This window comes from Podarcis tiliguerta, assembly GCF_965153285.1.
Source record: "Podarcis tiliguerta genome assembly, chromosome: 17".
Lineage (NCBI taxonomy): Eukaryota > Metazoa > Chordata > Lepidosauria > Squamata > Lacertidae > Podarcis > Podarcis tiliguerta.
Window position 1 is genome coordinate 5,647,828 of NC_139550.1, and position 14,273 is coordinate 5,662,100.

The window sequence follows — 14,273 nt, forward strand, 5'->3', positions numbered from 1 at the left end:
ATCGCTTTAAAAATAAACTCAATCTCATCACACTAAATGTGGATCACAAGTAAGAAAGAAAAGGTATATCTCCATGCCCAGAGCTGTTTCTAGCTCATTATCTGCCTGGGACAGGCAACCCTTAACTATCCTCCCCTCCCCACAACTCACCCCCTGGTCCTCATTGCTCAAGCACTGAAATAAACCAGCATAAAACATAGCTAATTAAATCCTCATCTTCTTCATCTATTCTGGACTTCCGGCATAAAAGCAAAGCAAACCTTTGCTTCTTGTACTGTATGTATTTAGGTGAGAGGTAGGATGAAAAGGACAGAAGCATTTCTCTTATAAGTCTCGAGAAGTCATTCATCTATACAAACTGCAGGCCTGAAACCCTTGAACTCAATGTGTAGTGTAATTTACCGTATTTTTCGCTCTATAAGACGCACCAGACCACAAGACGCATCTAGTTTTTGGAGGAGGAAAACAAGAAAAAAAATATTCTGAATCTCAGAAGCCAGAACAGCAAGAGGGATCGCTGCGCAGTGAAAGCAGTGATCCCTCTTGCTGTTCTGGCTTCTGGGATAGCTGTGCAGCCTGCATTCGCTCCATAAGACGCACACACATTCCCCTTACTTTTTAGGAGGGAAAAAGTGAGTCTTATAGAGCAAAAAATACGGTATTTATTAATAAAATACCGTAATTTACTGACTGATTTTCTACAACAGGTATTCAAATACTGTAATATATATATATATATATATATATATATATATATATATATATAAATACCGTATTTTTTGCTCTATAAGACGCAGTAGACCACAAGACGCACCTAGTTTTTGGAGGAGGAAAACAAGAAAAAAAATATTCTGAATCTCAGAAGCCAGAACAGCAAGAGGGATCTCTGCGCAGTGAAAGCAGCAATCCCTCTTGCTGTTCTGGCTTCTGGGATAGCTGCGCAGCCTGCAATCGCTCCAGAAGACACACACACATTTCCCCTTACTTTTTAGGAGGGAAAAAGTGAGTCTTATAGAGCAAAAAATACGCTATATTAAATAAATGTTTAAACATGCTATAAATGTAGGAACTAGGAATGAAACAGTAGCTAATCATCAGCATAATCCAATAAACCAGTCATCAACATGATCATGTAATGCTCTTGAGGACAGGAAAGTCTTCAACTATTGGCAAAAGCTGAGCAGGTCATTTGATATTGTGAGTGCAAAGGAGAAGCCCTCACCCAGTGCCAGATTTATGTATAGGTTAAGTAGGCTGAAGCCTAGGGCTTCTAAATCTAGGGGGCCTCCCCAGCCCACCCCCACCCCCCAGCGGGCAGCCTCCCCTCTCCCAAAATTGCAAACCAAAGACTTCATTCATGTGAGGGCAGGGCAACTCAGGCCGAGCAACTGTGAGACTCAGGACCAGCCAGTGGGGCCCAATTTGAAACTCCAGGGCCCAACTTGGGAAAAAATTGTGGGACCCTAGTTCACAGCCAAAATCTGCAGAATCTTAGAGATATAAATCTGTGTGCAAGGTCATTTTCACAAGGTCAGCAAAGCCCTTCAGAAATCAGACCTGTTATTGAGTTCTTGGGCATGTTTGTATAGTTCACTTCTGGATTTTTTAAAGAGAAGATTTTGATGAGCTTGAGAAACAAGCAAAAGCCACCTTGCCAAATGTTAACTACAAAACAAGGAGACAAAGAAGTGAGGGAACGGCAAAGAAATGACAGAAGTGCACCTGATGCCTTAGATGCACTTTCTTCAAGAGATAAGTTTAGGATAAAATCCTTTATTCCTATATTAGATGCACTTGAAGCCAATTTAAAAAGAAGAAGCACTGTGTACAATGATGTTGCACAATTGTTTTTCCATTCTTGCTATTCTGATAGCATCTAAGCAAGAAATTCAGCAAGGTGTTGAACTGTTGATGGAAGCATACCCAGAAGATGGAAGCATACCTATTCATATTGATGAACTTTTGCACTTTCACCTGTACGTGAGACAAAGCCATGGGCTTACAGCAGAGCACTCTTTGTCTGGTACAGACCTTTATCAAATTATATACAAGGAAAAAATTCAGATGACCTTTCCTAATGTGGAAGCAATTTTGCAGCTATTTCTTAGCCTTATGGTCACTAACTGATTGGGAGATAGGAGTTTTTCAAGACCCAAAAGAATTAAAAATGAATTAAGGGCCACGATGTCTCAAGAGAGGTTGTCCATACTGAGCATTCTGTACATTGAAAGTGACAAACTTAGACAAACAAATTTTGATGGAGTTTTCTGATGTCCTTTAGAGGAGAAATTGTGAATTGCAGAATTTTAAATACCCATCGTTATGCTTAGCTTCATTCAATTTTGTTTATAACACTCTTCCATTTTCTTCTAGTTGTGAGGGTGAGGGATTGGGAGGGGCCTCATAAGTGGAGTAGCCTAGGGCTTCTCTTCATCTAAATCCAGCCGTGCCCTCACCCAAATTAACTGGGATGGTTTCGCTTCAAATTAGGCCAGAGTCAATTAAACCCACTGAAAAGAAGTGGAGTCCTTTTAGGTCTGCCTGAAATTAGATGGCACCCCAACCTCGCCAAAACCCACTTCAAGCACCAAATCAAGGGAATACCGAACAAGGCCTCTCCCATCAATCGTTCAAAGAGTAGAGTTGCCAAGCTCCAAAATAAGGAGACCATAAGAAAACAGCATATGTCAGACAATTTGTAAGACTTTTTAGGCTATACTCCTCTTGTAATGTTCACCATCATCATTTTAATACATTCAATAGACCAGAAATAATAGTAAAAACAAACACAATGTACACAGTAACAATTGAAGTCCGAAAAATTATCCTTCCACTGCCACTGGTAAAAATTTAGCCACTATCCATACAATTTGATCTCCCAGAAAATATTTAATGTAACACTGAGCTGACTTTCCTAGGAGTTTGGCCAATATGTATTAATGTTGCAGTTATGGTGCCTCTCACAAACAAATATTTCACTCCTTGAAATAATAACTATATGGCAAACCTATACTGGGCACGGGCTGCTTAGAACCTTACATATCATAGGTATCACAGATATCAAACATCAAAACTAAGACAGTTTCAACAAGGAATGACAAAACCTCCTACTACATCACCATAAGCTCCTCCCACTTGCCATTTCATACAGTATATCCATTAATAACATGCTCTTGGTAGATCATCTAGTTTTCCTTACCTGTCACAATAGGGTATGATTGTGGACCTGGAACACTGGCTCCTATATCTGCTGAAGTAGGGCTTGTTAAATTAGCCTTCATATCATCTAATCCACCAGTTAGTGATGCCATGGCTGAGTATTCTGTTGACTGAGAGCAGAAAAAATGAGATAACTTAATACATCTACTGAGTATAAAAATCAGTGCCTAATGCATGATAAAACCAAGCTATAAAGGTGGATTCCTGTGAAAATTGTTAGTATTATTATTATTTGTTTCACATGTCATGTGGGTAGCTTCTGTCTATGATTAGATCATATGCTAACACGAGTTTTGTAAGCTTAAACTATGTAGCTTGCTAAGTACGTGCTGGGGGGGGACAGAAAACAAGTTTTCAGAGTGCGTAAACATTTTGTTATGCCCAGTGTGTTACAGAATTAGGAAATTCCCTCACCAGAGGCAAAACTTGTAAAACATTTTGAGCATAATAAAACACTTTGAAAACTTATGCACTTGGGGGACTGCTGAATTTGTGTTGGCCGACTCAAGTTTAAAACACTAGTTTGGGGAAACGATGAAGATGTGACTCCATAAAATTCCTCTTGCTGTGGTAGAAAAATGGTTGCATGTCTAAACAAGGATTTAGCTCTGGCAGAACAACATTGGTGAAAAATAGCATGCTTTACTGGTGCATATGGTTAAGTACTGGCAATGTTGTTGTTCATCAATGCTTTTCAGGCTTTCCTCTGCCATGACTTTCATTACTATTAGGTTGCCACCTGAAGAGCTTCGTAATATGGAACAGATTGTGAGGCCAGAAGAAAATGATGTATTGCATGCCTCAGGACATGAACAATACTTTGTGTAATGTATTAAATCAAAATTGCTTATTGCAGTTATGGTGCATCTAACCAATTCATAAGGTTCATAAATAAGGTACCATTCATTGATCTAAGGAGCTGATGCTAAGCCTCTTGTCCAGTACCAAACTAATACCAGAATCACTGCAAAGAGTAGCAAGCCAACAGTATGCGTGACTGTAACAAGTATCGGAAAAGGCTGTCCTGTTTGCCTGACCTTTTGCTGAATGGTTTCTGTTAAATTAATTAGTAGCTGATAATTATTAATGTCATTGTCTTTGGTTATGGATATTGTTTGTTAGTATCTGTGGACTGTTGGTGCTGCTTTGATTTGCTTTTACTGCTGCTTTCAGATATGGTTTGTGTCTCCTGCTCTTGGGTTTGTACTGCTATCATATTTTTACTTCATTAATTTTTCAATGACATGTGAGTTGCCTTGAATATAACTTTGTGGCAGAAAGGAACATTGAAATAAATAACATAGCATAACATAACATAACATAACATAGCATAACATAGTTTGCAGTGAAATACTTGCACCCTTATCCTATAGGGCTAGCATGAAAGCAAGTGCCCTACATTCAATAGGACATACAAATCCATTCCTCCTATACACTGTTGCTTGGAAATGAATCTCACTCATTCCTGTGGCACATGCCTTTAAGTAGGTAGGAACTAGGATTTCCCCTCAAGTCTCAACAAGTAGGGCTTTCCCCCTCCCTCCTCTCCCTGTTCCCCCTCCCTTGAAATTGGCTCAGAACCCCCAGAGCAACACACGGGGGGGGGGGGGGAGGAGAAAGGGTAACATTCTCAAGGACTGCCTGTCCCCCTATGAACCAAACCAAACCCTGTGATCATCTGTGGCCCTTTTTCATGAGCCTCCTCTGCTAGAGGTCTGGAGGATAGCAACATGAGAACGGGTTATTTCTATGGTGGCTCCCCACTTGTGGAATGCTCTCCCTAAGTAGGCTCACCTGGTGCCTTTAGCACCCTGCGGTCCTTAGATGAAGGATGGTATAGAAATTTAATAAATAAAATAAATAATAATAATAACATTCTGGCAGGCAAGCTGAATTGCTTGTGCGGACAGAATGTTCACCTTAGCCCAATGTTCAATTCCTGCCTATAGTTTTTCAGACACATCCCACAACCAGGGATCTGAGAAACATCCCAGCCTTGATTCACAAAGTTTCTTTAAACAGAAAGGTCTTGCTTGTTTTGCATGCTTTCAAAGGAGAGAGAGAGAGAGAGAGAGTGCTTATACCCTAGGGAAACCAGAACTACGCATCAGCAATGCAATCAGTGCTTCTTCTGCAATAGACATTTTGGTCTGGCTATTGTCATGCAACCTATTAGGGAAAGCCCATAGCTCAATACTAAGGAACAAACCTAACTCCATCTCATGCTCTCAACAATTATGGAACAGTTTTTGAGGGATATTTACTGTAGATATGTGAAAGCTTATTCACTGATCTTTCAAAGCACTCATACAACTTTTTAAAGAAAAAAATAAATTACAAGATTACCTACTCTCCCGCACAACAATGCTTCACATTTCAAGGGCATTTGAATTGCTACAGGTCAAAAACAGGATGCTGTGTAATGCAGCAGTGCTGAGCACCATGACATAATACCCAACAGGTTTCTGTGATATAGCAGAGGTCTCAGAGGCATCCTCTCTTTGTGTGGCAAAACTAGTGAGACAGGGTTGAGCCTTAGAGAATTGCTAGCCTGGCAAAACACAGTGACACTCTCAAGCTTCTCTCCAAAGTTGTCAGTAGTTGTCAACCCCAAATGTTCCAGAAATGTCTGCATTAATCCCTGAAGCTTCTTGTGCTTCCTCACATTAATTGCTAAGAGGACTCTTCTGGCCAGTGGACACAAGTGTGAAGTGCAACTTCGTGGCCAGAGGATCTAGCCCCGTTACAACTTGACTGGCTTCTGACCTCCCTTGGCAAAAGAAGTTCGTCATTCCTGCTCAAGATCATAAGGCGCAGCAATGTAACTGTGTCTTTGTGGCATAAACAACGTCCACAATATGGACTGTGTTTATCACTTGCGATACCACTCAAGGAACATACACCATTGCAAAAATAATAGAAAAATCACAATGGGGGGAAATAGAAGCAGCAACAGAAATCATCACTATTATTCCTGTCACAATTATTTTCAGAGTATGTAAATACAAATAAGCAAGCAAAAGTTTAAACTTCCTTCCTCAAAGCACCCATAGTGATGTACAATTTAAAACACCAAAAGTTTGCAAAAATAGTTGCATACTATTAAAAAAATTATTTTATTTTATATGTAATCACTCCTAATGTTTCAATCTGAATATGGGGAAGATAAAAGGTGACTGAATCTCCACCCCTAGTGCTGGAAATCCAAAATGGCTACTCTTTCAGTGAAGGGACCCCTGACTGCTAGGTCCAGTCACAGACGACTCTGGGGTTTTGGCCCTCATCTCACTTTACTGGCCAAGGGAGCCGGCATACAGCTTCCAGGGCATGTGGCCAGCATGACTAAGCCGCTTCTGGCGAACCAGAGCAGCACACGGAAATGCCGTTTACCTTCCTGCCGGAGTGGTACCTATTTATCTACTTGAACTTTGACATGCTTTTGAACTGCTAGGTTGGCAGGAGCAGGGACTGAGCAATGGGAGCTCACCCCGTCGTGGGGATTCGAACTGCCAACCTTCCGATCGGCAAACCCTAGGCTCAGTGGTTTAGACCACAGCACCACCCGCGTCCCATGGCTACTCTTCGGATTGCTGATATTTCACCAGGTGCGGCAGACACAATAGTAATAGTAATAATAACCCACCATTCACCCTAAGGTCCAGGCATGGGTTGCAACAGTTAAAAAAGAATGTTAAAACAGTTTTAAACAACTTACAGTTTACCATGTCTCTGCAAACACAAGGTCTGGAAACGTAATCATTTTTTTAAGAAAACTGAAAAGATCAGAATGCTGAAATCTACAGACAAAACCACATTCTGTGGCTTATTTGTGCTGCTGTAAACTCACAGCATACATACAACTCTGCAGATATTTCCTCGTGCATCACACTTTTTTCTTCTTCTTGCTACATATTTTATTTGTTCCCTATGTTTCATTCTTCCATTCTCACCTCTTGATCCTTCTGCCGGATTGTCAGATCCCATTTTGTCGGCAAATTTTTTCCTGAGTTGCAATAATGTTGCCTCTTCTGCACACTCCACTGTCAATTAACTTTGTCATATTCTGTCCTCAACACTATTTTATTGAATTGCCTCTCTGTCCTTAAAATAATGAGCCCCCTTGTGGCAGTGGACAGTCACATGTATAAGTTCAGGTAAACTATACAGTGATACCATGTTATTCCTGCATTGCATTGAAAACAACCCTGCAAAACCTATTGACCAAAGAACAACGTAAGAAGTTAAGAAAAGCCCTGCTGCACCAGGCAAATGGTCCATCTAATCCAATGTCCTGTTCTCATAGTGGCCAACCATGCGCCTATGGGAAACCTGCGAACAGAATAGCGCTCTCTGGGCTAGTGAGTCCCAGAAACTAATTTTCAGAGGCACACAGCCTCCAGCAACGCAGGTGGAACCATTACAGATATTTTTCTGAAAAGAAAAGAAATGAACATGTGTGCGCTTCAAGCAATGGTTTGTCATACTTTCAGGGTTGTTGTTGTTTTTTACAAATTAAGTGGTGTGTACATTTCATGCAACAAATAAATAAAATATATATTGCCTTCAAGTCTCTGAAAAAACACCATTCTCCAGCTACACAGAGTCCATTTCAGGCACTATCTGTGCGGGAGAAGGAAGCATAAGCCTACCCGACTTCATGAATTGACCCAGAAGGGGAAGACTACCAAATAACCTAAGCTAGAAATCGCTGAACACAATGTTCTTCGGTTTGACTTATATATCAGTTGCATGATATTGACAAAGTTTCTGATTTATTGTTAGTTTATTTCTGGGCCCAATTCAAAGCCCTCACATTAGTGAGCCCTGAATGACTGAGGCCCCAAATCTCTGAAATAACATCTCCTGCCCTTCAGACACTCTCAGGTTCCACAACCCCCAGAAATTCAGAACAGCTGCCATGGAGAGGGCATTCTTTGTGGCAGCCCCTAAGCTGCGGTATTCCCTCCCCAAAGAGGGTCATCTGGAACCATCACAGCGCTGGTCAGCAATGTTTTGCTGCTTGAGGCAAAACAGAAAATGCTGCCTCCCACCATCTTCAAAGCCGCCACCCACCGCCACTGCTCAAGCCACCACCCCTGCCAGTGCCAAAACCACACCCACCCAACGCAGCAGCCTCCCTCCCCCTTCCATCTTTGGGAGAAAAAAGGAGACTGAAGAGTGAGTGATAGCAACAGAGGAGGAGGAACAGATGATAAACAGCATGGCACACTCCTTGAGGCATGGATCTGCTACCACTTCCAAGTGTTCCCCAGTCTGCCATCTGAGGCAACTGCCTCACTGATCCCCATGGGCAGGTGAGCACTTTCTTTATGTAGTTTCCGTCGTATTCAGAACATACAACTCTTTATCCTGGCCTTTGACACCAGATAAATAGATAGATAGATAGATAGATAGATAGATTAGATAGATAGCAGTTTGTTTTAAACTGATTTAAATATTGCATTTTAAATTGCTGTAACCTGCCCTGGGACTTTACAGTGAAGGATAGGTAAGAAATTGAATTATTAATAATATTTCTCAGCAAGAAGAGTAACGCTTCCTACTCCGTCCTTTAGTCACAGTCACACTCAATGAAGCTTGAACTGAAATCTTTCTCTACACTTCTTAAGTCTGCAGCTCAACCTTATTTCTTCCTCAGCTCCCCTGCATGCATACCTTGATCATCCCTAGCTATTATTGCATTCACCATCCAACTGATTTTGCCAAAAGGCTGACATTTTCTTCTTCTTTTATTCCAGTCTCCCCCCCCCTTCAAATAACTGAAGATTATATGATGGAACTAATCATTGCATTTTATCTGTAAATGCACACCATCTTTCTGCTGGGACTAAAGCAACAACACTTGTAATTGGTTACCTGAACAAAATAGACAAAAAGGCAATCTATTCTTCCCTTACTGATTCCTTCTTAAGTAACTCTCCAAAGATTTCTTTTTCCCCTTGGGCTTTACTTGCTTGCTTTCTCCTCCAGTCAGTTAGTGTAAACTTCTATTCAGAATGACTTTGTTTGCCAGGAGTAATAAACCTTAAGTTTCTTTATTATTTCAACCAGCAGTCTTAACAGACTATTTATTTTTGCACTCCACTGCAATATATATATATATATACCAATCTCCAATGCTTTCCATTACTGGCTGTAGTCAAACAGGTTTTGTGATGTTTTTATAGAATTTCAAAAACCTACAAAGCTTGTTTGGCCAGTGATGACAATGGGACAAAGGCAATGTATGCATTCCTCCCCATTGAGGAAACCACCTCTCCTCATTTTCCAGGGGAGAAGGGGTGTGGCAAATACACACACACACACACACACACACACACGTGTAAAAGGGGAACAGTACTATTTTTGTACAACTTTTACTTTCAGTTGCTCCTCTTTTAAACCCTGGCTGATTATTTTGGTATTTTACTCATGAATTCACCTCAGAACTGCTGACATGCATACACAATGAATTTTTAAAGTAAGTTGTGGCCTTAGTAAAGCTAATGCATGAAATATGGTGTGGTTTTATGTGCATTCTTGTGGCTTTATTCTATATTGGCTGTTTTAATGAATTATTGTTACATGCCCTGACTTCCTGATGTGATTGTGTGAATAGAACCTTCCTTTGACCAATATCCCACATCTTACCACAAAAGGCAAATAAATGTCCCAAAGGTAATACAAGTTACTTTTGGAACTTATGCAGGCTATAAGCTTTAAGAAAGGGATGCAAAACTAACTAGAGTCAAACTGATCCCATGCCAGGAGCCTGTGGCTATACATAGATCCAGTTTAGCAACTGTGTTTATCACTTTTGGGGCTGATGTCTTGATTTCCAAAAGCTCTTTTTGTTCCAGCTAAACATGAAGTGACATTTCATATAGCCCTAAGCTCTTGTTCTTGCTCCATATTTGCCTAGTCACTTGCTTATGTAGCTGCTCAGTGTTTATCAAGGAACATGCACTTTCAGCTGTCATCAAACTGGTTCTGAGCAGTTTAATAAGGCTGCACAGAGAGGGACTAAATCATGAATCATACGAACTGCTGTGCTGGATCAGATCAAAGCCCATCTAGTCCAACATACTGTTTTCGACAGAATCTGGCCTGCCAGATACACTGGAGAGCTTACAATTCAGCGTGGAAGTGGTTGCCATTCCCTTGTTTTACCACAGAGGTATACTGCTTCTTGTATGTGGAAGCTATGATAGCTAAAGCTATTTGCTAACCTATCCTCCATGATAAAATTAAAAAAATCATTCCAGTAGCACCTTAGTTGGTCTCTAAGGTGCTACTGGAAGGAATTTTTAAAAATTTTGTTTTGACTACGGCAGACCAACACGGCTACCTACCTGTAACTAGAACTATCCTCCATGAATGTGTCCAATTCCCTTTCTTAAATACACCTAGGGGAACCTTCACATTCATAGGTGCCCACTCTTAGGGGCTAAGGTCCCATTGGCCCCCCAATAAATATCTGAGAGGGCTGGGAAGCCCAAAGTTGATGGGCATTGCCATTCAAATGGTATGTGTGCACCGCGTATTGCGATTGATTAGGGGCTTACCTGCCCCCTCAATATTTTATTTAAGTTGGCACCCCTGTTCACATTTATACCAAGCCATTTGGCAGCCACTTCTCTAATACGATATCCCATACAGCTGCAGCCACATAAGTGGGGCCATTTGATGGGACTTACTCCCACGTATGCATAGGATTTCAGCCTTTTCTTAGTAATTATGAATGTGCTCAACATAATACACAGCCCAAATGGTGGAACACTGATGGGCCTAAGGTCACGGCTTGCCTCATCTATTCCCAGTTGTATTTGACTCGCCATTCCTTCCATTTCATATCTATTTCTTGCTTCATCCATATCTCTCTCCACTTTCTCAATTGTACTATCACTCTAGGACCCTGCCTCCTTCCTTCCTATACCTTGTGCTTGAAGAAATCCACACAGAGTTGTAGTAATTGCAACTGTTTGCTGGCCTGCCAGCAACCAGGATGCTGGGATCAGACCATGAGGGTTGCCATGTCAACCCTTCCAGCACAGATGTACCCAACCATGGCAGCTTTTGTGTTTTTTCTTACACGTGTTGGTTGCCAGGCAAGCAAATAGTAGGGCTTTTGTGACATCAGCAGTCATTGCCCCATTGCTGTTCTTACCTCTCTCAGACATATTTACCCTTTCCTAAGTGTGTTGGTTATGAGGCACACAAATAAGTCTGTGTTAAGGATAAGTATATTTGTAACAGCTCCCAATGTCACAAAGGCAAGAGGAGTCAGTGTCATTCCCCTATACAGTTTCTGGGAAAGGAATACCTTGGGGAGGCTCTCTCCCAAGTGTCACAAACATAATTACAGTCCCCACCCCCTCAAATTTTTAGACAATATATTTCTGTGGGAATCAAAAATATCTATCTACCCTACTAGACAATACTCCTTTCCCCATGCCATAGTTCTAATTATGGACCTTAATCAAATGCAAATCAAAAGCTCTGCTGGTCAATCCAAATATCCTGTTATTGGCCTGTATTTCAAAATGAGTTGAAACAAACCCAAACCATTTGTCTGTCACAATTTAAGCAGAAGAACCATGCACATAATTGGATGTTTTGCTGAAGTTCATCTGCATGAACTGCTGAAGAGACAAGCCATATCTCCAGTTGAAAGGTGACTGGCCTCTTCAACAATGTGAAATGTTGCCATAGGATTTTTTGTTTTAAAAAAATCCACCTGCCTGCACTCCCATATAGCTTTGTAGATATATGAGTAGCCACTGTGTCCTCCTAATGTTGAAATATCTTTTATTTTAATATCCTGAGTTATCTCATCACTGAACATTCAGAATTGGGGCATTTCTGTACAATAAGCCAAATTATTCATACTTCTTTTTAGCTTTATGGACAATATTCCTGCAAATCCTTTCCAAGGTAAATAGCACAATATCCTGTATATAATAAATGGGGGATAGTTTTATTCCAAGGGACAGGAGCTTGCTTGCAGATTGGCGGGGCAGTACTTCCACTGTTTGCTCTTTTCAAACAAATTTACTATGCAGTGCAGTCCAGTGCAAGAAAAGGAAAATGAATATGTTCCAAATAAATAACTAAATAACTAACACATTGGAGCACTGTTATATAGAGATGTGGAAACAGAGAAGCTATGCTCACTGGTATTCACCACCATAAAAAGTAACTCAGCTAGGAAATCAATTCTGTGTCCGTGCAACTCTAAGGGTTGTGCTATTCATTGCCATTGACATCACAAACTATATTCAGTAGAGAGTTGTGTAGAGTAGCAATGAATGCTCTCTCTGGGGTACGAGAACCACATTTTACCAAATGCAAACTATGCCCTGGAGAGCTGGGAAAATGCAATGTTTTTCTGCAACAGGTGAATAACCTTATGTTAAACCATGTGGCCTTTGTGTTAAATATTACCACCACAAACAACAACAAAAACAACCCAACCTGCATTCATTTCATTAAAAACTTGTGCAGAAAGAGCATTGGTTAACTAAGGGAGACCAAGCCAAATGCAAACTACCAGTCCACTATTGGCTCAATAAGCCTCCTGTTTTTTATACCTGCCTGGAAGTAAAAAAAAAACCAAGGAAGTTGTTACATAGCTGACAAGCCTGCATGCAATTCAGTGGGTCAAAAAGTTGGGCAAGTCTCACCTGGGGCCTTATTCGTGCTAATATCCTAATTGCCTAAGATTTAAAAAAGTATATGTTCCCTTTTCCACCTGCATGGGCTTTGGTGTGGGCATGAGCAGAATTAGGCTGATCCCCAGTCTATCTGGGTACAGCCAGGGTACTCCCGCCATAAATGGGGAATCTGACCTGCTTCATACATGAAAAAGTATGAGACAGGAGTTTGGTATCCTAAGAAATTACCTGAAAAATGACTGCCTGGGGTTGCACCAAGTATTGTCTCATCAGCATGGAGCACCACTGCCATAGCATGAAGGAGAAAAAAAACAGAAATGTAAGGAGAATATATATTTTTTAAAAAATGAGTGCAGTGAGAACTTAATAAATATATATATATATTAAATATTGTATTATGAAAGCTCTCTCTTTTTCCATAATTCCTGTGCCCCAATCTACTTAACAAGAAACTGACATATAGTTAAGCATTGCATGGCGACCTGAAGCAGGAACTATAGCTATGGTGTACAGGCCTAGCTATCTCAAACTGCCCAAGCTTGTGACAGGAATATCATTCGAAGGATGGTAAGCCTGCAAAAACTGTGACCCATAAAACTGAACACAGTCCATTAGCTATGCATTGTGGTTTGCCATTGTGCTTGATATCCCCAGTAGGCAGCAAAAGTAAGAGGTTTATCAAATCCCTGATGGGCCACCATACTTGGCTGATGGGCTCTGTTAAGCTTAGTGGGTCACAATTTGCACCAGCCTAAGGTATATGTTTCACAGCAAAAAGCTGAATGCTCCAAAAACACATAAAGAAGCTAGCAATATATGAAGAAATCTGTGATACTCTTAGGGATAAGCTATAGCTCATTCAGGCATCCTTTGCTTGCAAGAGGACCCAAATCTGACCTCTATCTCTGGACAAAAGGATTCAGGGAACAGGCAGAGAGCTTCAAGAGCTGCTGCAAAATTCACAGACAGTACTCCAAATGTACTGGCAGACCATGGCCTGACTAAGGGTTAAATCTCCTGCATCTACTCATAAGCATTTGCCCTGGGGTGGCAGCGTATACATCAAGCCAACACAACATGTTAGCTACAAGGCTAGACTCAGTCCTCTAGTTATGCCTTGTGGTCTGCAAGGCACTTGCCAGTTGCTGTATTTTCACAGCCCTGAGCAGGCAGGAAAAAACAGGAGGGGCATCTTGCAGGGACATCAGACCTTGCTGGTGGGCTGCATTTGACCTGGGCAGGAGGATCACTATATATGCAAAACTATTTAAATTCACGGCGGCTTTCCTCCCACTTCTGTCCCCACCCACCTCCACCACCCACCCTGAAACTGGGTTTGGGAAGTAAGAGAACCTGCAGAATGGCACACAGGGGAGAAGC

At 41.1% G+C, this 14,273-nt stretch overlaps 1 protein-coding gene across 5 annotated transcripts in view; it reads right to left on the minus strand.

The window, feature by feature from the left end:
- The window catches only part of PAX5 (paired box 5), a 251,538-nt gene that overhangs the window by 87,440 nt on the left and 149,825 nt on the right, over positions 1–14,273 (minus strand). For 3 of the 5 annotated variants that reach the window (XM_083420377.1, XM_083420374.1, XM_083420375.1), the window contains 2 exons: positions 13,122–13,178; positions 3,200–3,329 (listed from right to left, as the gene is read on the minus strand). In XM_083420377.1, coding sequence (XP_083276503.1) covers positions 3,200–3,329; positions 13,122–13,178 — 187 coding nt within the window. The remainder of the gene's footprint in view (positions 1–3,199; positions 3,330–13,121; positions 13,179–14,273) is intronic. The other 2 variants (XM_083420378.1, XM_083420376.1) reach the window with 1 other exon arrangement.